This window comes from Frieseomelitta varia, unplaced genomic scaffold, assembly GCF_011392965.1.
Source record: "Frieseomelitta varia isolate USP_RPSP 00005682 unplaced genomic scaffold, Fvar_1.2 scaffold_418, whole genome shotgun sequence".
NCBI classification, from domain to species: domain Eukaryota; kingdom Metazoa; phylum Arthropoda; class Insecta; order Hymenoptera; family Apidae; genus Frieseomelitta; species Frieseomelitta varia.
The window spans coordinates 1,053,189-1,080,621 of record NW_025110166.1 but is presented as its reverse complement, the minus strand read 5'-3'; the positions used below and the strand labels follow the sequence as shown (position 1 = coordinate 1,080,621).

The 27,433-nt window shown below is 29.8% G+C and overlaps 1 protein-coding gene across 4 annotated transcripts in view; it reads left to right on the top strand.

Moving 5' to 3' along the window:
• The window catches only part of LOC122531806 (transcription factor Ken-like), a 45,159-nt gene extending 17,896 nt beyond the window's left edge, over positions 1-27,263 (top strand). Inside the window, exons 1-6 of one of the 4 annotated variants that reach the window (XM_043660015.1) lie at positions 3,746-4,220; positions 18,135-18,425; positions 18,536-18,708; positions 23,868-24,095; positions 24,460-24,751; positions 25,828-27,263. In XM_043660015.1, the coding sequence (XP_043515950.1) occupies positions 4,203-4,220; positions 18,135-18,425; positions 18,536-18,708; positions 23,868-24,095; positions 24,460-24,751; positions 25,828-26,286 (1,461 nt within the window). In that variant the 5' untranslated portion in view covers positions 3,746-4,202 and the 3' untranslated portion in view covers positions 26,287-27,263. Of the gene's footprint in view, positions 1-3,745; positions 4,221-9,150; positions 9,214-18,134; positions 18,426-18,535; positions 18,709-23,867; positions 24,096-24,459; positions 24,752-25,824 lie in introns of those variants that run through there. The other 3 variants (XM_043660014.1, XM_043660017.1, XM_043660016.1) reach the window with 3 other exon arrangements.
• The last annotated feature ends 170 nt before the right edge of the window (positions 27,264-27,433 follow it).

Genomic DNA, 27,433 nt, shown 5'->3' with positions numbered 1-27,433 from the left:
TTTTTCTTGTAATGTTTAAACAGCAGTCGGATGATTTTCGTAAGACCGGTTGAAAAGCAAGCGGGCAAGTGAGAAAAAAACCGGAGAAAATGAGAAGGAGGAAGAGAGAAGAAGTAACGGAGAGAGTACGTCACAGTCGACGGAGCGATGCGCAAGAGGGAGAGCGTGAGAGACCAGTTGGAAAATAGTGATTCGAAATCGGGGAAAGGTGTGAGTCACAGGTTTCACGGGGTGTCATAACCCTGCCCTCGGTTAAAATTACGCGTTTTCATTTCTGAAACACGTGAGCACATGTTCGGCGAAATACGTTTGCCTGCTCGACGAGGAACGAGCTACAATGAACAAGTGGCATGGATATTTCCACTCGGAATTGCTTGCAGATTTCAACGATCATTGTATCCCGAAAGTTTATCCAATTGTATTCTGATCCAGTAAACTATCAAGTTGTAGAGCTCGGATTATACGTGTCTGTCTGAACAACGATACTAACTGCGAAAATACAAAAACGTTGAAGCAAAGATAATGTTCGGTGCTTGCAAAAATAACTTCTTCGTTTACTTATATATTCTACAATGTATACTTGTATTTTTTAATTATTGTGAGCAATTCCTTCTTTTGAATAATCCTCTCTTTCATGTTTTTTTTTTCTTATATAAAGATAAGGTTTTGTAAATGACGATGTCAATTGTGAACAAAAATAATTTTTACTTCCGCGATAAATAACTTCTTTTACATTTCAAGTTTTAAATAATTTTTTTCTGTCAATTATGTTCTTTTATTTTCTAGTCGCTTTTTTATATAATTTCTTTCTTCAAGTTTTCATTATTAAAATTGGACTTTCAAACAGCGGTATTAATTTACTTCTATTTATTTATACTTTTCTATATATTTAATTGTTTTAAATATAATTTCTTCCTTCCTTTTTATATTTTTCTCTCATCCCTTTTTATCATTACTTTTTTTACACTAAATTATCATTCCTCACGATATAGAAAACGTTTGTTTTTGTCAATTCTCATATTCTTTTCCTCCGTCAGTCCGACAACTTTTTAAACGGATGATCGTGTTCTTGTCAGAAAGCCATCAAAGGCCGTGACATGATCGATGGAATTTCTTCTCTCTTGTTCGTGATATTTTGTGGTAACGCCGGCTCGTATAATCTCCCCGCAAAGTTCTATGGTGTTCCAAACGAATATTTTTCGTATGTGTGTGTACGTACATGAGAGAGGCCCGATGAGACCGCGAAACATGGCCTATTGAGGCTGGCGAAACGTAATTGGGCCCACAAAAAATGGAGCGGAAACGCCTGGACCCCATTACAGGTCTCGTAACGAGTTCTCCGCGCGTTGCTCAATCCGCGCCTGGCTTGCTCGAGCCGCCTCGCCTTAATCCGAATTGTCACGATCTGTTCTCTTTACGACAAATACCAAACAGCTTCATTATTTTTTGAGACATTCACATGGCATACGACATACGGAATTTCGTCGTCCAACGGATTCGATCGTTCGCGTTGTTAAAGCGTGAAAATTTGACAACTTATCTCGGGTCAGCGAGCACTTGCTTGGACAATTTTCTTGTTGGTTTTTTTTAATAGTTTAAATAATTAAAGTGAAACTGTATGAACTCCATTTACGCGAGTTACATTTTGGCCAATGCTCGATTAAACGAACTCTTGCTGACCAGAGCTATCTGAACTTAAGTTATCTGAACTTGGATTTCTATTGTATGAACGAAAAATCACTAATAGAGAGAAGAATCGGTGAACCTCGATTAAATAAACTGTTTGTTCTTTGACTAGCTCGTTACAAATGATATTCTACTATATTTCTAATGCTCGTTACAAATGATATTCTACTATATTTCTATGTTCAAATGATATTGTACTATATTTCTTCCGAACCTGAAAGAAATTAAATGATATCTTGTGCGAAAGAAATCTGTAGAATATTAATGTATAAAATACACACGTAATTGAAGAATTTAATAATTTATTATTTAAACAAATATTAAATAATTTATTATTTATTATTTAGATAAATGCTGAATGAAAATAAAGTGTCCTAAGAGTATCGAGCAGGGAAATATAGAACATCGTTATTATGAAATGATATTATTTTCAAAAATAAGCTATTATTGAAACAGCTCGTATTGTTCGTATTATTCGTCGTGTTTCTTAGTATCAATTCATATTTGATAATATTATAGTTATTGTCCAATTTTATTATATTTTTATATTTGCCTTATGTTTAACTACTTTTATATTTAAAACGTTTATCTTGCATGATACTATTATTAGGTAAGAGATAATGAGAGATACAAACGTTGTTATGTTATTTTTAAATGGAAAAATAACTCACGAACAGTATTAGATTTTGTACAAATAATTATCTCGTAACACTAAGAAGACTTCAAACTCGCGAACTATCATAAAGAAAAGATATTTTTCCGATATTTTTAAACTATCTTCTTGTGACTTTAATCTTCTTTTGACGAAAAAAATAGAAAATTTCATGCAAAATAAATTGCAAATCTACATATAGCAGGCGTATATTACACGTTCATCATGCATTCTATCAGATAAAACATTTTCACCGAGAATTTAGGATTGAGACTATCATGTGCCTGAAATATAACGTACCTATTTGAATTGATTCCTCGCGTTTCACGTAAATTGTCATCATTTGACAGCAGATCGTATCAATCAATCGCGTACAACGACGCTTGTTCGATCGAAACTACACGTGTTGCCATTGTTTTGCGCCTAAATGCATAATATTTTGACACAAAAGTGGTGCAAGTCGATATTTGCCTATTTGGTTCAACATTTCTGAAAGTTTAAGCTTCATTCTATTTGACTGATTTATTTTATTAATAGTATAGTATTCATTAATTTATTATCCATTTTGTTAATAGTGTAAGATACTTCACAATGATTCACGCAAATAAGAAACAATATTTTTTGTTAGTAATTTTATACTTGATGTCTCATCATCATAAATGTGAATTTTTCTGATTTATGTATACCATTTTAAATAACTCGTGCATTTAATGGCTCACGAAAATATTCAATTTTATATAAGACTGAATGTAAAATATTTTAACATTTCTTGAAATCATCAAGTATCAACGTTGTGTTAATATAATTAATTCATTTCTTATTCTTTTCAATCAATTTGTATCTCAATAAATTTTTTTTTTTAATATTATAGCTACGAAAAACCTCGTCTTCAACATTAGATATATCCTCTACTTAGATTCCATAATTTTTATTTATAATACTATGTTAAATTACTACTTGAATGATTAATATTATACTGATTGTGAGATTTTGGTCAAATCTACCTGCACGTACATAGAAATTGCAAGCTATTTCAAACAAATATATATTTTATAGAGATGATAAATGTATTTAAATATTTATGATCCATTGCATCAACGAGCCTCGATATATTCACACATAGTATCTGTCTTTGATACTTGTTATGCTCACGTTGTACGTCAATTTTTTATTAAACATTCTGTAACTTCTATGTACATTTTTAGTTTGCTTTCAGACTTTCGCGATATTATTTCAACAATCGTTTCCCATTATAATATTTCACACAATGTACATTACATATTATGTAAAAGTTCTTCCTGCATTGAGCCACTGCATTACAATAATATACGAATATTTCGCAAAATTAAGATACAGAAACATCTCCCTGACTAGAAAAGAAATAATTCGTCAGAATGTTACAAACATCTTAGTTTCTTCGATACCCAATTAGATTGAAGTAAAATCGAAAGATCCTTGGGGGCTTCCCCTTCGCAACTCATTGACTAAAATCGAATAACGTCAAATCACCTGGAAAGTATTGCAAGCTCGTGCAAATGAACGTCAAATAGATGGTAATTAAATTAATTAAACATCGACTGGCGTGTTTTCACCTCGATCGAAGGCCTCGGTTTTTCATACGAGTGCTGAATCTTTTTTTTTTTTTCACTGGGCCCGATGCTGGTGCCAAGCCTCCCCCAACCCCCCTACTCGCGCTGTCTCGCGCTTTAATTTCCAGCCTCGACATTTGCGTAACCCAGTTTCGCCATTGTTCGATTCAATGGTAGATCGTAACGTCCGCCATCCGGATAGAAGATTATAATGCTCGCGTGTGTATGGCACTGCGCATCGTTGCGTCAAACGTGTGCGCCACGTGTGTGTGAACATGCGAGCAGCCGAAAGTGTAAGTGAACGCGCGCGCGCGCGCGCGCACGAGCGTATTAGTATGCCGTGGCGATAAGCGAGGCGGGCGACGTTCACGAAGAGTTTCGCGCAACGAAATTTACGAATTCCAGCAAACTTTCTCCTCTTGTCTCTCTTATCTTCGAACCTCGCGAAATTATTGCACCAGTTCCCATCGCGTCGTCTCTCCCCTTTCCTACAGAATGCCAGTGCCTTTCGGACCGTGTCACGACGACGAGCCGCGCGTGTTTCGCGAAACAAGTAACGAGAAGTTGAACACACACGTTATTTTGTATACGCGTGTATATCTCGCAATTTTCCATCGGCGGGGGCACGAGAATTCTGCAGAATTTGCGGAAGCCTCGCCGATGTTTCGCTTTTACCCACGAATTAACCTTTCACGTGAACCATGGTGAATGTCATCTAGAGAGTATGAAATGCATTTATTGCGTATAATCGATTGTACGCAGTCTGCGGATCTTTGTGCATCTGCATGAAATTAGACACGGGACACGAAATGGAAAACCTACGTGAGGTATATTGCTTTTGCAATGTTGGGGTACGTGAAACGATTTCCTGCGGGAGTTTTTATTTGATGTATGAATTTGTATGAAAATGAAATGGTAGCGGCGAATTTTTATGAAGTTAGGAAATTGGGAAGATGAAAATGCATATAACGTAATGCGTAGAAATATATAAAATATCCGAAATGTCTATTTATTTAGTATCTGCTTATTATTATCCAATAAATATTATTATAGATATCTAATATCTGGTATTAAATAGTGGATGTTTACATCCTTGCTTTGAAATTTTAAAACAAGTAGGTATTACATCCATTTCAAAACTGGAAAAACGAAACGATTTATTAAAATATTGATTTGATGTTATAATATTTATTTAGAAAATACATTATAATATTTATTAGAAAATACATTTTTATTTAACTTCCATTTTCAGTCACATTTCGAAAAATATGAAAATACATAAATATTTGAAATTTAGTTACAAGTATCAGAATATCTACTGACATTTGAATGCTTTTCTAGTTATTTTATTATGAATCTATTATTTCATTCGCCATTATGCCTGTTTTATAATACAAAATACAAAATAAAATGCTTGTTAAAATTTATTTATTTATTTATTTTTAAATTTAAATTAATTAATTGATTTAATTTTAAATTTTTAAATTTATTTCTTTTTAAGTGTTCTATACTCTAGATACATATTGAAATATACTCGAAATGTAAACAGATATACACTTCACAGTGAAATATTGTATATAATATAATATAAATAGTTTAAAAATACTATATAAATGTAATATAATTAAAAAATATAAATGTAATGTAATTGATGTTTCACAGAATACGTAAAATGTACGATTATTGTAACAAATCGCACCTGTAGAAAACATTCGTACGCATTGTATTTGACAATGACACGGTTGCTTTTAGAAAGATGTACAGATTAATTCTCCACGAGGTCACAACGCATGCGACGTGTAAAAATCTGCAACACTGATATTGCTGCAGATAAAACATACTTTTCTTATCAATTTCGCGAACTTTGAAGTTCCACGCTCTTTCAAATAAAACGAAGAGCGAAATTTCACGAAATCCATACGCTATCATGTGTAAATGCCTGTCATATTTGACCACTTGATTTAAACTGTAATTTTTTATCGCTAGACTTTAGTATTTATACGAGTGTTGAGAATCCAATAGTCCACAGAATACAAAAATATACAAAATATCCAAACAGCACTAAATCTCTGCTGTAACTGCATTCACAAGAAATATGAATTTTCATAAAAAAATACGCAGCACAAATATTCTGATCGACAGTAGAAAAATAAAATTTGACGTTAAAATGATAGTGTTCCACCAGATACTATTTATAGACGGTATCTTAAAACAGCGAATATCTCGGAACGAATTTCAAGTTCGGCTTGTCCCGATTTCGCAATCGCGAGAATTCAGATTTGCCGCCGAGAATGCATCGCGCCGCTAGTTGCCGAATTTATCAACGCGCGACAAAGTAGAAGACGACGGTGGTTTACCGACACGATGCCGCGGAACGCGACTGGTTACTGGTTGGCCACCGCTTGTCGAAGAGAGCGCAGCACCTACAAAGTGCCTGTATACCATCCTAGCTAGTAAAACTGACAAAGTCGGGTCGCGCCAACCCCCCACCACCGGACAAGTGGGCCAGAGTTTCTGCGTCTAGCGGCACGGGGCCTTGCCCCCACTTCTCACGAGTGGCACGAGACCCCGCCCGGCGAGTCTTCAAGGCCCAAATAGAGGAAGAAAGACGAAGCGTAAGCATAAGCGTGGACGTAACGCAGCCGGTCGGCCAGCGATTGACCCTGAACTTCAGGCGGTGCTTGCTAGCAGCAGCAACAACAACGCAGACGCACCAGCAATCATTTCCTTATTCAGCGATTTTCTTAGTAACCGCTTCGCCAGACATTACGCATGCGATCGAGTAATGCACCATAATGCCGCCAGCCGTCGTGCCATGTTTCTTGTTCAAGGACCGTTCTTCTTTTCCTTTTTTTTTTTTTTTTTTTTTTTTTTTTTTCTTCTGCTACCTTTTCTCGGACTCTCCTCGGCTTGCCTTTCGATTCTTTTCAGTTACGTGTGCGTCAGTTGATTTTTGGAGCAGATAGATAGCGGTGCATAAATTGCATTGCATTATGTACATTTGTTTTATATTGTAATGTGCGTATACATGTGTATCTGTTTATTATATTATATTGTAACATTATATAATAATATAATAATATATGTTGTGCCATATATATATGTGTGTACATATGTGTACATTATTTATATTATTATATATGTATATATAGATAAATACATATTATGTAATACAATTTATTAGTTAAACTATTGGATAGAGACGATATTGAAAAGCCGTGGAAGATTATGAACTAAAATCATTCTATAACTTTATACGTTACTTTTTGGAAAGCAGTTTGTATTATTGTAAGCAATAGTTAAAGTTAGAAATTAGTTATAACTAGCGGATCTATATGCAATATCATATCTTTATTAACACAGTTAATAAAATGGAAACTTTTTTTCTGCTGTTAAGTATTAAATATGAAGAATACTCTTCTGTCGATATTTTATGTATTTTTACATATTATGTTTTTGCATATTATTTTTAAATGTTTCACAAATGCCTAAAGATTGATAGTCTAGCTGTAATCGTTTGCTTTTCTCCAAGAGACAAATGTTTTTTTAGATATACATATTGTGCAGAAAGAATCGAAACCTTGAACGAGGATTCTAAGTCGTTATGATCATGAAAATTCTTCAAATTGTTTTTCTATTCTGTGAAATATGTAGACTTTTAAATATGATCTTCCTGCATCGCTTCAGTTGAACATTGCATTTTATTTTAAAATATACTGATGATAACTAACGATATTTCACTCATGAACAAGCTATATAAAGAATAATAATAAATCATTTCAATAGATTGGAAAATCAGAAAGTGAAATTGTAATATCAATATAAATTTTATATTTATAAGATTTTAATTTCTTCTGCTATGTTTTAATAATATAACTTTGATAATGATCAATGTTGGTGTCATGTGATCTTTAGAGGTAGTGATTGATGATTCTATAATAGACTTATAAACTAAAATCATTCTATAACGTTATAGTAGATTTAGACATGTATGTTTGTTTGTTTATTTATATATTCAGTAGTTTTCTTTCTTATTTTTTACGAATTCATAGTTACTAGGTGTTTTTTTAAACATAGCAAAAATCAGATTCTGTAAATTCTCAATAGAATTTGGTAGCCTTTGATAGAAATTGTGATTTGAAATGAGATTTTATAATCACATTATATCAATATCGCTATTGGTAAAAAGTAGCATCATAAACGCCGAAATCATTATTTTTCAAAGAAAATTTGCAAAGAGATCGAATTTTGCTAATAGTATCAATTTTATTAATTTATAATCACATTACATTAATATTGTCGTTTTTTCGAAAGATAGCATTGTTGATACATTCACACAAATGACGACTACCACCATCATACATATTTTTTTCTAAAATAGTAAAAACAAATTTATCACATGCACGTATACCTTTTTCTGTAGATAATGATTTCGTATTTGAAAATGAATTTAATATTTTGAATTTTTGTACTCGTTCAGAAATGTATGTCTAAAAACATTAAACAAATATGTAATACCATGTTATAGTCATTATTTCTAATGTAATATAATATAGTACAATGTTCAATTTAATATAATATAATTATATTATAATCTAATAAAATTAAATTATATAAAAAATAATATAATTAAGATAGTAATTTTTATAATTATATTTTAATATATTTTTTAATTATAAATTATACTTTAATATATTTTTAATTATAAATTAATATTAATTAATTAATTATATTATAATATAATATAATTATATTATAATTTAATATTATAATATAATATAATTATATTATAATCTAATATAATTAAATTATATAAAAAATAATATAATAAAGATAGTAACATTTATAATTATATTTTAATATATTTTTTAATTATAAATTATATTTTAATATATTTTTAGTTATAAATTAATATTAATTAATCAATTATATTATAATCTAATTAAGATAGTATAATTTTTATAATTATATTTTTATAATTATATTTTAATATATTTTTTAACGTAACGTTGCTTATAGCCACTAAAATTCATAACGAGATCGAATTTAGAATGCTTGCAACTGTTAATGATTTATTCGAATGAAATATGAGGCACACCCTTGAGATATATCGAGGAAGAAAGAAATGAAGAAAGCAGCGTCGCATTCGTGATTCGTGATCTCTTGGATTGATGGAATTCACGCCCTCTTCGTGACTCTAATCCAAGGTCGTCCCTTTCCAATTCGACCAGATCACTCATCGAAGGTCGTGTCGATGAGTATCCGCTTGACAAGCTTCTGTAACATGTCCGTATCACAGGAAGATGGCATTTACTTTTTGCACAACTATGTAATTTGTCCTTTAAGTTTAATTTATAATTGGCATTACGATCATTTTATCCAGAAAAAACTTTTAACGATGCATTTCTGTGTCCATTGTATTTTTATCGTAAGAATCGGCAAAAAGTTTCTAGTATAATTTTTTATGTAAATGAAAGGAATATGAATCAAATATGTATCATAATGTTTTTTTTTATGATGTTGTACACTAGTGCTGAGTTATTATATCCATATAGTTGATATTCAGCATTAATATATTTGTCACAGCGAAACAAAAGAGCATAATGCAGAGAAAGCAGTTAAACTAGAGATTAATACTTGAAATAGAATATTTTTCAATTTGAGAAATGAACAATGAGTTTTACACTTCAGCTCGAAGTAACGAGTGTTGAGATAACTGAGTTGAAGTTGAATAAATTTTTAAACGAATTAAATTGAATTAATTAATTATTACGAAATTATTACGAAGTTGCAATTAAATTAAGTAAACTATCGAGCTAGTGAAATTAACGAAATTAGTAAGTTGATTAAATTAACTCAGAATTCATTTGACATTTTCCTATCAGTAACAGTGTATAGACAATAAAATTAATTCTTTGAAAAATATTCTCGATATACTTGTTAAATTGACAATAGAAAGAAAAATTTTCTCTGAAGAGAAAAAAACGAGTTTCACTAGCATATTAAAACCTAAATATTAAAACCTTAATTGCGTCTAATTTGCCTCTCATTTTTATAAAGAAGAAAATTTACTCAGCAACGCCTCGAGGTACAATGCTTGAATTCAATCAATTCGCTCAGATTAACAATAGAATATAACTCTCGAAGTAACATTCAATTGAACATCATCTCTAGAAGAGAAAAAAAAAGAAACACAAGTTTCGCTAGTGTTCGTAAATGTTAAGCATGAAACTTATTTCGTGCCCGAGACACGTTTGACATTACGGAATAGTCCTGCTCGCCGAGAGTATAAGAAAATTTTTCTCTCCCGTAGCTCTCTTTGAGAACGAACGAACGAACGAACGAACGAATTGTTCGATTCTCGCCGCAGCATACTTTTATTTAAACATACGACACGGAAAAGAACGGCCGTCGTGGACCATCGTGCTATTAGGATTAGATCATCGTTGCATGCTATTAGAAAACGACACACGATTCGTTATAAATAGACAGAGGATTTTTATGCATTTATGCGAAGTTCGAAGAGGTAAAAATACGTGTTACGTACAAAAGTCAAGATATATAAAATATATATTCGTTATAATTTTTTACAAGCGAGATTTAAATTTCCATTTGACTATTGCTTCCTTCGTTACGTTTATAAAAGTAACTAAAATACTTGCATAAAAAGTTAGTATCATGCAGTAAATACCAGCAATTTGTTACGAATATATATATACTTGAAATAAACGTAAAAGGAAAACATTTTTTCAGTGCTTTTACATGATAATTTATAGATTTTCGAGAAGAGTCTTCATTTTCCTATCCTAATGTACGATTTATCTTGAAAGTAAAGGCTCCAAATGTTAAAACGAGCTCAACATTATTATTGTTATACGATTATTTCTTACGAAATCGTGGCAGTTTAAATATTTAACGCCCGAATATTAATACTAAAATATTTAATGTTTTACTAAGTGAATAAATATAAAATATTTTAAACTTCAGTTTAGTTAAGTGTACAAACCAGATGATAAGAATAGAAAATCAATATAATATTTAATGAAAAAATAGAATAAACGAATGATAATTACCCGAGCGTGCTTTAAATTGTGCTTTTTCCATCGGGTATCCATAAATTTATATGACTAGAGAAGAGAATAATGAATCAAACGGCTCGATTTTTTGCCGAATTCGCCAAAAAGTATAATATATATAAATAATATATATAATATATAATATAAAAATAAATAATATATATATAACATACAAACAAATAAATATAATATACAATATAAAAAATAAATAATATATATAACATACAAATAAATAAATATAATATACAATATAAAAAATAAATAATGTATATAATATAAAAATAAATAATATATATAACATAAAAATAAATAAATATAATATACAATATAAAAAATAAATAATATATATAATATAAAAATAAATAATATATATATAACATACAAATAAATAAATATAATGTACAATATAAAAAATAAATAATATATATAACATACAAATAAATAAATATAATATACAATATAAAAAATATAATATAATATATATAACGTCATATATATAAAGTCATTAATAATTTTATTAATTAATATTCATAATTTGGCCGATAAAAGAATATTATGTTTTGATTCGTGTGGGCTATATTTTATAAATACCTCTTATTACGAATTTTGTTTTGACTATCATTGTAACAAATGTATATTGATAAAGTGAGAAGTGTATTACTTTGAATTGTATTGTTTCTTTAATTAACAAAAATGATATACAATTTAAAATTTTTCCGTTTCTTGAAAAATACACTTTTTCAAATTGCGTCACTTTGCTTCCCAAAAATGCAATGTAATTGAATTCAGGCATCTTCTAAAAACAAAATTAGGCAGATCAAAACGTTGACATGTATAATGAAAAGAAGCAAACGTTGGATTCGAATGTTACATATCGTCTCACCTCTTAAGAATTGGTACATACAATGGCATACATACAACTCTAATGCTTCAACAGAAAGTTAACATGATGCTATTTTAAGCGTGAAACAATTGTGAAAGATATTTTGCCACTGAATATTTATTGATACTTTTGTGATTTCTGATGTGTTGAAATATGCCACCGCGTGTAAATAATTGAACATCAACATTCCATTAAAAAATTAACATTTTTTGTTATGTTTTTATAATTGCGACTGACAAACGTTACGTATTTTGCTATAATTGAGATTGAAATGCTCTGGAAAATTTAAAATACGCGAAGCATTTATATTTCGTAATTGAATCTGTAATAAATTGAATATTGAATCTATAATAAATAATTATAACTATAATAAATATGTTAATACTTCATTAAATCTGTAATAAATAGTTAATACTTCATTAAATCTCAAACATTTTCAATATAGTTAGAAACGTATATTTCAGTCGATCCAACATCTCAATAATAATAAACAGACATATTTGAACTCACTCTGCAGAGTCGTCAGCCTAATGTGTTAAAATATTGCCTATTCTTTTTATTAATATTTATTAACTGTATATCTTGAAATTAAATCAAAGAGATTCATTTGAATTATATTTTGTATTACAACAATTTATACTTGTGCACAATATGTAGTAAACTAAAATTACTCGTAGTAAACTAAAATTTTAACAAAACAATTATGATAATTGTTAACAGTTTAATTGTTAATAAAGTTTCTAAAATATTCCGTATAATGCTGATAAGTTCACAAAAGTTATCGACAAATGTACGCGATCCATTATATAGGATGTTTTCGAACATTCTGGTACAAAAGAAAAGAATAAAATTTTCCAAGAACGAATAATCAACAACATTAAGAGATTATCCTATAGAGAAATAAATAAAAATTCTTCATCTGCAGCTTCATTTTGAAGAAAATGTTTCGTTAAAAGTTACTTTTAATTAACATTTGTTTGACAAATTTTCCAGCTCGATGTCCTTGAAAACGAAGCATCGTACAAAATTTAATTTCATTCTTAGTGTTCTCCAATTTTCTGATTTTTGTCGCTAGAGTCCTTCTTACGTCCAACAGTACAACAATTTATTTCTGTTCTGCCGCGAATTAAATCGCAGTTGCTCGCAGTCACGGTAACATTTCATTGCGAGTTACTTCGACTGGTGTAGCTCTTTTAATAGGAAGTTTCTCGAAGAATCAGCGAAGATCTACAGGATGATCCACCTCCTCCCCCAACGAGACGCGAGAGATCATTAATCAGCGGGATCGCAACTGCTTAATTACGTTATTGCATACGAGGTGCAATTCTATTATGTTTATCGATGTACAGTTACATCGCGAGCAATTACATCAGCGACCGCGCGAAAAGTTGTTTTCTCTTCCCAGAAAGATAACATTTCATCGTTTCGTTCTTTCCTTTCGACTTAACGACCGAATACGAAGTAAATTCAACAATTACCTTGAGCTCGTTAGTATTAATTCGCCGCCGTTTTGCGGAGAAAATTCGAAAGTTCAGGTATTCCACGTGACGAATGTTATTGAATTGTTATTAATAGATCATGGATTTTTTATACGAGAACTTTTTCTTTTCGAAATTTTTAGAAACGTAACTGGGGCAATTTTTAATTTTTAATTATATATTTTAAATATATATATTTTTAATTTTTAGTTATATATTTTACGTTATGTACGTTTAGTTATATATTATATATTAATTAGTTTTTATTATTTAGTTATATACTCGAATTTTATTTTATTTTAGATATGTTTTATATAGTTTATATAGTATTATGTGTATGGTACACATTTTTGTAATCTCTGATGTCTCATAAATGCATGAAAATTCGCATTCGTGGTTGTTAAATTGTTACTCAGTATGGATAGCTCTTGGTATGGGAAATAAGTGTCGGAAGTTGAGTCGACGAAAACCACTTTTTAATATAATTTGTTATTAATTCTCTCTCATGGTTTGTTATTAATTCTGTTGTCCTCCTTTTCAGTTGTTTTTCTCTTTTTTGCAATAATTTATTTACAAAAAGCGTGATATGTACAAGATTGTAAATTATAATATAATTTACAATTATACAATAATATAATTTATAATTAATAAAATTATATTATAATTTACAATCAAAATTATAATATTATATAAATTATAATATATATTGAGTATATACAATATTAATAATATATTGAATATTAGAAACTATAAATGTTTAAATACTATGTATATTTTAATATCTATTCAAATATAATATCCATTCAAATCGCGTATAAACTTGAGAAGGACAGCAGAGTTAATAAATAGCGGATTTTCACGCATTTTCAAATTTTTATGAAGGTAATTCATATTCAAGAAATGGAAAATTAATGAAAATTATTTTGTCTGTTAGAATAAATATTCTACTTTAAATACTTTACGTACATTTTTCTATATTAGTCTATATCGTTTATTTTATATATTTTTGTATATAACATGCATTCTATCTTTGCACGTTTGTATCTTTCAATGTTTCATAAATGCACAAAAATCCGCAACTGAAGGTATCAATGTATAATGCAATACTGAAAATTTTCGAACATTCAAGTTCTATATTTATTCCTAACAAATAACTAACATTTCATAAAACTTATATGAAAATTTTGATTAAAATATATATTAAAAATATATATTTAAAATATATAACTAAAAATTAAAAATATATATTTAAAATATATAACTAAAAATTAAAAATATATATTTAAAATATATAACTAAAAATTAAAAATATATATTTAAAATATATAACTAAAAATTAAAAATATATATTTAAAATATATAACTAAAAATTAAAAATATATATTTAAAATATATAACTAAAAATTAAAAATATATATTTAAAATATATAACTAAAAATTAAAAATATATATTTAAAATATATATAATTAAAAATTAAAAATATATATTTCTGTCTTTCTAATATTTCAATACTGGACAAACATACTTAAAATCATTTAATTAGAAATGTCACTGCAAAATTAATCTTCAATTATACTCATTGACATTAATTTTTCTATTGACCGTGTACCTTGCAATTAAATTCATTTGAATTCTAGTTGATGTATTTGCATTAATTTAGAACAATTCAAATATTCATACTCGATAGCGTATTCTATTTAATTCTTTGAATGTTTAATCTATAATAATTTTTTATAATTAACAATAAAGTAATTGGTCTACTTATTAAAACACAAAGAATATACACTGAATAAATACAAGTATTAAAATATATATACTTGAAGATGACTCAGTTATTAATTTGTTATTCTGCCTTTCATTTTAAGTTCTTTTGGTAACTTCAAGCGTTCAAAGGGTCAGCATATCTGCAGATATATATCTAACATTCGTCGAAATTTCATTTTCGATTTTGCTGCTGCAAAGCATAGTTACAAATGCTAATGACAGGTTGAAATCATTTTCGTCGAAAACTTATCCACGTGAAATCGAATAAATAGCTCTGCTGAACTGAATTACGCATAGGCGAGCTATCATTAGACGCAATTCTCAGTCCTTAGCAGAAAGCTGAGCGAATGTCAGAGAAACGTGAGAAACATAATCTTGGAACACGTCACCCGTCTTCCGTCGGGTTTCTAACAGGGGCGGGGCACGGAAAGATGAAATTAGTGTAACGAAGCTGTCTTTTCATGACGCGAAGCGACGAGACCGCATTATTGGGTTAAGGACGTCGCACATATTTCGCTTGTTTCGTCGTTACGAAAGAATTTTCACGGAAACGATGCCTACTTGCGTTCTTCTCGCTACCATCGTCGTTGACACGTGATACCAAGCATCATTGCGCTTACACTTCGCGTACGATAAATTGGATGTTTTAAGAATAAATAGCTAATTGTGTACATGTCAAAATAAAATGAACATGTACTGATGTATTGATTTATTGTTCAATGTAAAGAAATATAAAGACTAGGGAAATTATTGAATACAAGAAGAGAAAATTTATTGTTCACCAAAGTCGTCAATTAATCAAGAAAGTTTAAGAGGGATATTACTTAAAATTTAATATTATTAAAAATTCGATAGATTTTAATAGAATTTAGAAATTACATAAAGTAAAAGATTTAAACACTATAAATTAAATATACAAAACGTATTTGTTGCGCTTCTTAACTTTTTTTTTATAGCAAATGATAGTTTAACAAAATGGATGTTTATTTTATTCTGATGTGACATTGTACAATAACAAATAAAACGAAAGGTTATTTATGAGGTAAGATGATCCATAATTTTATAAATTGGAATTATATTTACTAAGAATTGTAAATAGATAATTGTTATTAATATTGATGAGAAAATATCTAGTATAAGAGTTATTGATTTTTCTACATATATAATTTTAAACTTTTTTTTGTTCACCACTGTAACTCGATAATTTGAAAATTTTTTCCCGTTGTTTCTAACAGTTTTAATTTTTGATAGTTTCAGTTTATAATTTAGAATGATTCTTGACCAATTTTTACTATAAAAAGTATTACTATTATACCATATAATTATATACTGTATAAATATCATCATATTATATTATAAAAAATATTTGCAAAAGGAAAGTATTTTGTGAATGAAATTTTACAAATTTAAATAACTAAAATAAAGTAACAGATGAAAAACAAATGAAATTTTATAAATTACGAATGATTTTATTATCTTATTAAATATTATTATTCTATTAATTATTAAAATATTATATTTATTAAAACAGTATATTTATTATAAAATATAATGAAATTTATTAAAATATAAATGTTTATAATTTGTCAATTCATTAATGTTATCTATTAATTTATGAATAATGAGTAATTAAAATTGTTCTAAAATTTATCTAAAAATTGCACACTTTCTCAAAATATATTAAACATATTAATTATACAATATTATCAATTTATAAATATCATTGAGAATTATAACAATATAAAGTTAAATTAGTTTGTTTTAAGATTTTTAATTTAATTGAGTTTTAGTAAAAAAAATTAAACTTATACAGTGATATTAAAGTATAAATTAAACATTGAATTATAATATTAGTAAATTAAACTTATAATTTATTTATACAATTAATCACTAAATCTTGGTAATCTAACAGAAATTGCTATAGTTATCTATACGATATTATACTCTACGATATTATTTGCAGATTAAATTTATTAATTTATTGAAAATTTCATTATTTACTTTGTATCATACTAATTAAATTACTATTATTAATTAAATTATTTATTTTGCACTAAGTATCAGTTGCATAAATCTTCCACATGTTCTTATGATCTTTTTCATTGAATGTTTTAATACTTATTATATACAAAAGAGATAATTGAACGCGTCATGCAATTAATCACAAGCAAACATTATAATGCAATATAGTGAGGAATAATCTAAATGAGTAACGATTAAAGTACAATTAAATTATTTATTTCGTACCTTCAATTTAATAATTTCAAGCGCATAAATGTTTCATACCTTCTGCGCAATTTCTTTTATCGAATTTTTCAATAGATATTTGTTATTAAAATGATAGTTGAACAACACACATAATAGTGTAAACAATATAATGCAATAAAGTAATTTAAACAACAATAAATAATTATTAAATTATTATAATAAAATTATTTACTCTCTAACATCTAAATTTCGTCGTCGCGATCTTTTTTTTTTTTTTTTTATTAAAGTCCCCGATACTCGTTACAAAAGAGATAATCAAACGCATTATCATACAATTACAAACATTACGTATAATGAAACAAGGTATCAAATAATTCAAAACAAGTAGATTAAATTATTACAGTAATATTGAAATAATAACAAGTAAAAACTAAATTATTACAATAAAAAAATTGCTGACTTTACGACATCGACTGCATTTCTTCTTTGCGACATTTCTCATCCGAGTTTTCCAGTACTCGTTACGAAAGCGACGATCAAACGCTATCGTGCAATTAGACACATGCGTGATACAACAATTAAAACAATAATAAGTGAACTTACACCGTTACTTGTTTTAAATTACTTGTTTTATAGCATCTATATTGAATTCCTTCTTCGCTTTTTTTCACAGAATTTTCCAATGCTCGTTATTACGTAGAGGAGAACTCGTTATGCAACAGATACGCTCGTTAGACACGTGTGAGCGCGGCAATGCAACAAACGAATCATATAAATAATTAATTAACTTTTTGCAGACGATGTATACTGACGGTCTCCTGACGCTCCATTATGGGAAGCATCCAGCGACCTTGGCCGCGGAGGTCGGAGCCTGGTACACCGGGGACCGTCACGTGGACGTGACGTTAGCCTGCGACGACGGATCGGTCGTCAAGGCCCATCGGGTAGTTTTGGCCGCAGCTAGTCCCCTTTTGGCTAGTCTCCTTCGTAACCCGGCGCTGGACCACGTGGTCCACTTGTCCGGAGTCCGAAAGACCCAGCTCACTCATCTGCTGGAATTCCTCTACAACGGAGAAGCTCTCATTCCAGTAAGACTGTTATATCTTGTTGCGCAACAATTACCAACGGCGGTTGATCGTTGTTCGACGATTGAAATATAAAAGGTGTTCAAGAACGATCGTTTCTGTATTTTTCACAGTCGACGGAACTCACGCCGCTAAGGGAACTGTTCGAGCTTCTTCAAATCAAGTCGGAGCTGTTCGAGCCGAATCAACCACAGACTTCTAGCAACTCCGACCCCGAAAGGATACCCACCCCTCAGCCCTCCGAGGGCCAGGAAAGTTCTAGCTACGAGTCACAGTACGATGGCAGGTTTGTAGATACATGTTAGGTTAAAGAGTTAGGCTATTTTAAGTAACTAGACCGTGGATTTTTGTCTAAATTTGTGTATTAAAAACTTATGAGGATGTAATTAAAGGGACAGAAACACCGCAATGAAAATTGTTTCACGTAGTTGGTAAAGAGTAAACGCTTTCTTTTATTTTGTACATTTGTGATTTTGAATTATCTGAAATCGTTCATTATTATTGAAAATGTTCAATATGAATAAAAACAATCTACAGTGATCTGTTTGTTGAATTAAAAACTTGATCGCGTCTCGAACAGATTCTAGAACTTGATCTTTTCTTAAAAATGAATCCTTAAGTGGAGGAAACTTTATTCTTCCTTTACAACTTATTTTTATTTTATGTAGAATCTGCTTTTGTACATCCACGCAACTTTGTCTTCTCATATTGTGCAAATTGTACATTCTGCGCAATTTACAATATCCTATAAATGAAAATTCACAGTTCATTAATAAAATTTTTCCATACCTTTTTTTTTTCTTATAGAAGAAATATATATATAAAGAATTGTTCAAAATAATTCTACATTAAAACAATTTAGTTTAACTCATTTCATTAAAAAAACATACATAAGACTAATACAATGAAACTCTAGAAAAAATATATATATATATATTTTATGTATGTTTTTTTAATGAAATGAGTTAAACTAAATTGTTTTAATATAGAATTATTTTGAACAATTCTTTTTGTGATAGTAAGCTGAAGATATAAAACAAAAATTTTTAGTTTCTATATACATAACATTTATTAAGAAAGTATGTAGAATTTTGTGAAAATTATAAAAAAGTGTCTTATTAAGAAGGTATTAGAATTTTGTGAAAATTATAAAAAAGTGTCTTATTAAGAAGGTATGTAGAATTTTGTAAAAATTATAAAAAAGTGTTTTATAAAGAAAGTATGTAGAATTTTGTGAAAATTATAAAAAAGTGTCTTATTAAGAAAGTATGTAGAATTTTGTAAAAATTATAAAAAAGTGTCTTATAAAGAAAGTATGTAGAATTTTGTGAAAATTATAAGAAAGTGTCTTATTAAGAAAGTATGTAGAATTTTGTGAAAATTATAAAAAAGTGTCTTATTTTTCATGAAAAAAATTCTTTATTTTTATGGAAATGTCTGCAGCAAAAAGAGTTTTAAATATTTAAATTTATGTTCACTTACGTATGTTATTTCATAAAAAGAAAGAAAAGAAAATATTATATACACGATATTCATTAAGGCTTACATGACATAGACTTTATTTTAAATTGTGTTTCAATTGCATTCTTGCAACAAGGAGAAAAATGCCAAAGATTATCATTAATTTTACACATTAATTTTACTTCAGATGGTCTAACCCAATAAGTGTTCGTGAAATGTCAATACGATCAACGAAATAGATATAATAATTTCTAAGATAGAGACATACTAAGATTAATTTCTGCTTTCGTCTTTGATCTTTTCTCTGCTAAAGAGCGAGGCTGATTCGCATAATGTCAATCGTTTACGTTTTTATCTACCACTTTTGACATTTATTCTCAGGTTTCCAGTTGAATACGCGTAATATACAGACTTTAATCATTGAATTGGCATCACTCGGAATTTTCAAAGTTTTATATATTTTTAGGAAAATTGAGAAGTTTGCGTGAAATTTAATTACGACTATTAAAACATTATATATGTACATATTAATAATTTATGTATTACTGTATGTATATTATATTTTATTAGTTACTGTTATCGAGCATTTATTGTACGAATAATAATGAAATTATAGTGTTTGTCAGTTGTACCAGTTATACATATATTGACGCTGGAATATCAATCATGAAAACTTCATTTAGATCTTTGTATTCTTGTATTGAGAAACAAAATATTGCAAAAAAAAGCAAACATGATAAAGTAGTGTGTAACAAGTGTGTTGTAATAAAGACAAAAAGAAAAAGCACAAGCTATTAATCCCGTAAATGCTCACTGAATTTTAAGAAACGATGACAAAAATAGGAACATCGTTTTCTATTTTATTAGTGCACTTCTTTATTATACTCGCCTTTTTCTTCTTCTTCTTCTTCTATTTTTCTTTAACGTCGCATCGACAGTGCCATTAGATATGTGTGTAATAGTTTGTGTTTTTGAGATATTTTAATACTTTTTGTATGTCATTCTAAGAAGTCAGGATTATGTTTGCGTCGATCCCGTTATGGATTTGGATTATGCTGCGATTATGGCTCTTATGGAATTTCGATGTCGGATTCAGATGAGCAGCTAAGTGACATGAATTCAGATGTCTCAGTCGGTTTCGTGAGCTTTTTGCAGAGTCGATGTATTCTGTTTTTTATGCTTCTTTCTTTTAGACGGGGGTAGATTTCTTCAAGAGTTTTTACAAGTGTCGATGTAGTTCTTTGCGATTTCCAATGGGTGTGCTGATCCAAAGGTGTCTTGGAGGAGGCTCTTGATCTGGGAGTAGTTTAGTTGGAGTGTGAAGGATTCTTTTTATTTATTGTTTCTTTTGCTGGGGCTAACATTTTCCTCTAGTTTGGCTCGAAAACTGCAGATTGGGGAGGAAGTGGTTTCGGTTTGGTTATTGTGATTTTTTTTTTTTTTTATGTGGATTGATCGGTGGAGGCATGAAGACTGTGTCGTTTAACTCAACTGAGTCCGGCTTGTCGTCAGCTGATGATTGTGACAGTGGTCTTTTGGAACTAAGAAGGATTGGTGGTTGCTTTGAAGGTAATTTGTTTTTGATTAGGATTGTCAATTAGGATTGTCAATCTTCTTTGCCGGCAGTTTGGAGGATTGAGTTGGTCTGGGAATCGTTGTATTTGTATTTGAGATTGTCGTATCGGTTATGTTCGAATTTTGGGTAATCTTTCGCTAAGTGACCTTCTTGTTTACAGAGAAGGCTGTCGATGAAGGCGAAAATATATAGATAAGATGTATCTTCAAAAGTTATTAGGAAGGTGGATGGGATTTTTCCAATGTCGTCGGGATCAATGTATGCCTGTCTTCTGAAGCTGAGAATGTAGGTGTATTCCGGGTCAATCATTCCTGCTTTCAGGGTTGTTATTCTGGAGCATAGCTTGACGTTGTTTCTTTTGAAAATTTTTTCAAATTCTGAGTTGCGTATGACCGGGACGACGTTTGATAGAATTATTCTTTGGGCCGGAGTTAACATTGGTCTTAGGCTTAGCATATTGTTGTTGACCGTTATTGTTTTATGCAGATTTGTTAGGTGTAGCACAGTTTCTTTTTTGTCGAGATATGCGCAAATTCGATTGTTTGAGATGTTGGAGATGTACCTTATTTGATTTGGGTCCGATTAGTTTCCCTGTTGCAAGAGCATAGTCTTGGATGCTTGTGTCATCTATTGCGTCAATGATGATAGCTTGGTCTTTTGTAGGTGGTGCATCGAGTTGTGCTGCGTGGGAGTATGATTTGGTGGAGTTGTTTGTTTCCGTTTGGTTAGAAAATTGGGAACTCCTGTACTCAGAGGTTCCCGCAGGTTGATGTTGGTTGTATTCATTCAGGTATTCTTTTGAGTTGAAGGTACGAAATTAGCGTTTGTTTCCACTAACACTGACACTATAATAATTTGTATTGCAACTCGTAAGCGAGACTATATTGGACGGTTGATCCGAGACTGGCTCGCCTTTTTATATTGTTATTCTACGAACATTTATAAATTTATGTGAAATACTATTTTTTGTAGACGAAGTTCTATTTTCTACGTTAAATTTGCTAAAGTTGGCAAACAACGTACGTATGTGAGTATCTTAATAATTAATAAAATTCATTGTTAACTCTCTAGAGATGAACTTCTAATGTTCGTGATAATTTTTACAAATTTTACAAATTTTAATACAAAAGATTAGATATTCATGGTGTCTTATAATTGAAAACAGAAAGTTTCAGTTTTTGAAAAGGCTCCAAAGGGGGGTTAAATCCTTACAATTTTATCAAAACCATGTAAAATGTTAAAAGTTGAGAGTGATTTCAATTTAATAACCGGGAACTATATTTATATAAGATATTAACAGAAAAAAGGATCGATACTTGGATGCTCATCGAGAGAAGTAAAAAAAATATCTAATCATCATGAGTCCCAAAAACAATCTTTTCCATAAAAACTATTCAATAAATATTCATTATTAATTAGCAGTATTCGTTTATTTATTCATTATTTATCATTTGTTATTCGGTCTCGTATGACTCTCTTTGCAGTACACATTATACATTGAATATGTAATCAAACGAAAGATACAGAGGAATTCATAAGTTCAAGGCTGTAAACGCTAGTTCAAGATTATTACTGATAACAAAGATTTATTTATAATAATTCAAAAATTATAATTATATACAACCTACAAAATTATAATTATATACAATCTATCGTGTACAAAAATTATAATTATATACAATTTATTATGTACAAAAATTATAATTATATACAATCTATTATGTACAAAAATTATAATTATATACACTCTATTATATACAAAAATTATAATTATATACAATTCATATACAAAAATTATGATTATATACAATCTATATACAAAAATTATAATTATATACAATTTATATACAAAAATTATGATTATATACAATCTATATACAAAAATTATAATTATATACAATTCATATACAAAAATTATGATTATATACAATCTATATACAAAAATTATAATTATATACAATTTATATACAAAAATTATGATTATATACAATCTATATACAAAAATTATAATTATATACAATTCATATACAAAAATTATGATTATATACAATCTATATACAAAAATTATAATTATATACAATCTGTTATGTACAAAAATTATAATTATGTACAATCTATTATGTACAAAAATTATAATTATATACAATTTATATACAAAAATTATAATTATATACAATCTATATACAAAAATTATAATTCTGTACAATTTATTATGTACAAAAATTATAATTTTATACAATCTATTATATACAAAAATTATAATTATATATAATCTATTATATACAAAAATTATATGCAATCTATATACAATTATAATTATATGTCAGGCTAAATAATATAAATGAATTAGTCATATTAGTTAACTTGACAGAAATAAATTATCATTATATTATTGTTTGACGTTACAGGCAGTCGAATAATCCGGCGGACTGTTGCTCGGTACTAATAAAGACCGAGGGATGCGAAGAGGAACCAGAAGTAGACGTGGAAGGCGTCGAGGGTGAAGCACTTCTCACGGAGAATAGAGAAAGCAGTATAGAACCGCCTCGACGGAGGGATAGCTCCGATCCCGTCAACTTAAGTTTAAATTCTGGGACTTCCACTACTAGCGAAAGTTCGCACGATATCGTACCTAGGTACAAAGGCTTCAAAATAATTCGTCAACGTTATCAAACTGAACGATGACCTCGAGAGTCTATGTTACATTCAACATTCACATTTTCAGATAACATTTGCGATATAAATTCTTCTTCCATAAGTTTCAAACGCATAAAAGTGCTTCTTCCGCACTGTACTATTTTATTTTTACCACACTTGTGTTTTACATGCATTGATTTCTACACTTCAACAAACAACTTTCTTTCAAGAGACTGCAGAGACTCATGTCTGCACTGTCAACTCAATTGTAACGTCCAGAATGTAACATAGATAATTCGATAATTCTCGTAGAAAATTTATCGCATCGTTCCAAGAGTTTTATACGCTGCATGGTTGATTTAGGCCAGAGAAGCAGTTATTGGAGAGGCGAGAATCTCTAGAAGAAGCGGAAGAGAGAAGGAGGCAATTAGCGGCTCGACTCGCGTTAGGCTTAGAACCGGGTAAACGAAAACCCGAGGAAATACCTATCCCACCTGCGGAGGCGTACATCGTGACGCCTCATCGGAAACGAAGGCCAGGCTTTCACAATGCACCCGCACAGAATCCAGCCTTTGTACCGTTTAATCCTGGATTCGAGACGCCGAGGAGGTTGCAAGCGCCACATCCTCTCAGCGTTTCGGCACCTCCGTACCTGGTACATATAATTTTCTTTTTACATATATATATATATATATATATATATATATATTACAAAATTTTTATTTCATTTCAATTTAAAAATATTTTAATATATTAATATATATAATATATATTTATAGTATATATATATATATTAGTAATATATAAAATATTAATATATATAGTTTAATATATTAATATATATAATATATATTTATAATATATATATTAATATATAAAATATTAATATATTAATATATTAAATTATATATATTTATAGTNATATTAATATATTAATATATTAAACTATATATATTTATAGTTTAGTATATTAATATATATTATAGTTTAATATATTATTATATTAATATATATAGTATAAAATATTAATATATATATAGTTCAATATATTAATATATATATACTTTAAAATATTAATGTATATATAGTTTAATATATTAATATATATGATATATATTTATTATATATATATACTATTAATATATATTTATATATAATATATAAAATATATATTAATAGTATATATATACTATAAATATATTTTATATATATATTAATATTTTTATATATATATATATAGTATATATATATATATATATATATATATATATAGTAATTATAGTTATGTAAGAATATAAAAAAAGAAAATTAAATTGCAGCCAAAAGAAAAAATTTCTTTTATTGGAAATTAATTTCAAGATATAAAATATTTTTAAATTGAAATGAAATAAAAAATTTTGCGACGTCTGCACGACAGCTGTGAATTGTCCCATGAATTTTTTATTAGACTCGGTTGAAGGAAAAACGCAATATGAAGCCAGTAGACATAATAATGGCAAAATATTTCATCCACTAGGTAGTCTAAGGGTTAATTAAAATTTCGATGCTACAAAAAAAAAAAGAAAAAAATATTACGAATAGTATATTTATTCAGTAGCCTACCTAGTAACAACGCCAATACGAAATGATTGAATGTTTGAACAAAAGAAAATCTGACAATTGGAGGCAAAATTTTTCCCCGTGTGATACAAAATAGTAACGTGGTGTTTATTTTCGATATTTATTTAGCAGGACAGATCAGTGACACCGCCAGGAGCGTCACACAGGCCACCAAGCGCAGATCCAGCATCGGCGGCGGGCTTGGAGCCACCTTGGGGCTCCTGGGCTCTGCCACCAGCCAGGGCGCCTCCACCACCGCCAACGGACGACCCGCCAAAGTCTACCCCCGTTCGCGAGTATCGGTGCAGCTACTGTGGCAAACAGTTCGGCATGTCGTGGAACTTGAAGACGCATTTGAGAGTGCATACCGGTGAAAAGCCGTTCGCGTGTAGACTTTGCGTGGCTATGTTCAAGCAGAAGGCTCACCTGTTGAAGCACCTTTGCTCGGTACACCGAGGCGTGATAGCCGCCCCCGACAATACTTTTACTTGTTGCTTCTGTTCGTTAAGTTTCGATAGTCTACAAGAATTGATCAGGCATCTGTCCGGGCCGCACAACAACTTGCTGCTCAGCAAGAACCTGCACGACTAGCGACACGGATAAAGGCGAATCCGGTGCTGAATCGCGTCACCCCCCCTCCCCGCGACGAATTTCATTCGTGCCTCCTGCAAATCGATGTGTTCAGATCAAAGAGACAGGTCGGAGTGCCGCATGAAATTTCTTTCTCAGTATTCGAACTTTCGATTCAGCATCATCCTCCACCGGGAATTGCTCTCGACCGGGAACTTTTGATCTGAATATTGATCTCGGGACGATGAACGTTGTTACATTTGATAAAAGAGAAAATTCAATACTTTTATAATCATCGTGTTATGTTACGACGACTGAAGAAACGCATGTTCGAATAATTCTCTGGTGGCACGAGCGAAATTTTTGGTTACACCAAGTATGAATCATTTTCAGAAAATGCAAGTACAACGTACATTGATCTTACATTGTACATTAAATTTAAATATCGCAAGTGCTTTTCTACAAAATTGTGCCTCGTTGCTCGTCCGTCAGAAAGTTATTATCTCGTAAAATTTCAGACAACAACAGAGTCCCGCATAAAGTATTAAAGAATCTTCGCGAAGCTTTCCTTTCTTACAAAAAGTTCAACGGCACGGAGCACCGGGTGAGCCTTCCGAAAGCGTTACGTCGTTTTCGCGTCCTCGTTGAAATTGTGAAGATGTTCGAGAAACGACGCGACAATCGACTACCTGTTTTATTATTATAAGCGATGACCAGTAACTTTGACCAAATGACGTATTTCCGACGAATGGCGTGTTGGTGTGTCGGGTATGTTGACGGTCTCTGTCGGGGAACGTTAAGAAAGTCGAAACGAGAGTGTAAGAGATAAAGCAAAGAAAATATATAGAAATATATATATATATATAAACGAAGAGGCGAGAGTCAATTATCGTTGTCACGCGTCGAGAATTTCGATTCACTCACTCTGTGAACTCGACACGCATCTCGTTGCGTCTTGATTAAATTGATTAAAAAAAGAAAAAAGAAACAAGAAGAAAGCTTTCAAACGCTTCGCATCACGTGACGACAATCCAGCAGAACCTCTCGTTTACCTCAGACCGCGCGCAAAACAATCTCACGTGTAAATAACGTTAATCTCTTTTTTTTTTTTTTTTTTTTTTTTTACTCGGGATATTACCTATTAAATACGTCGCGAATTTGATTTCAG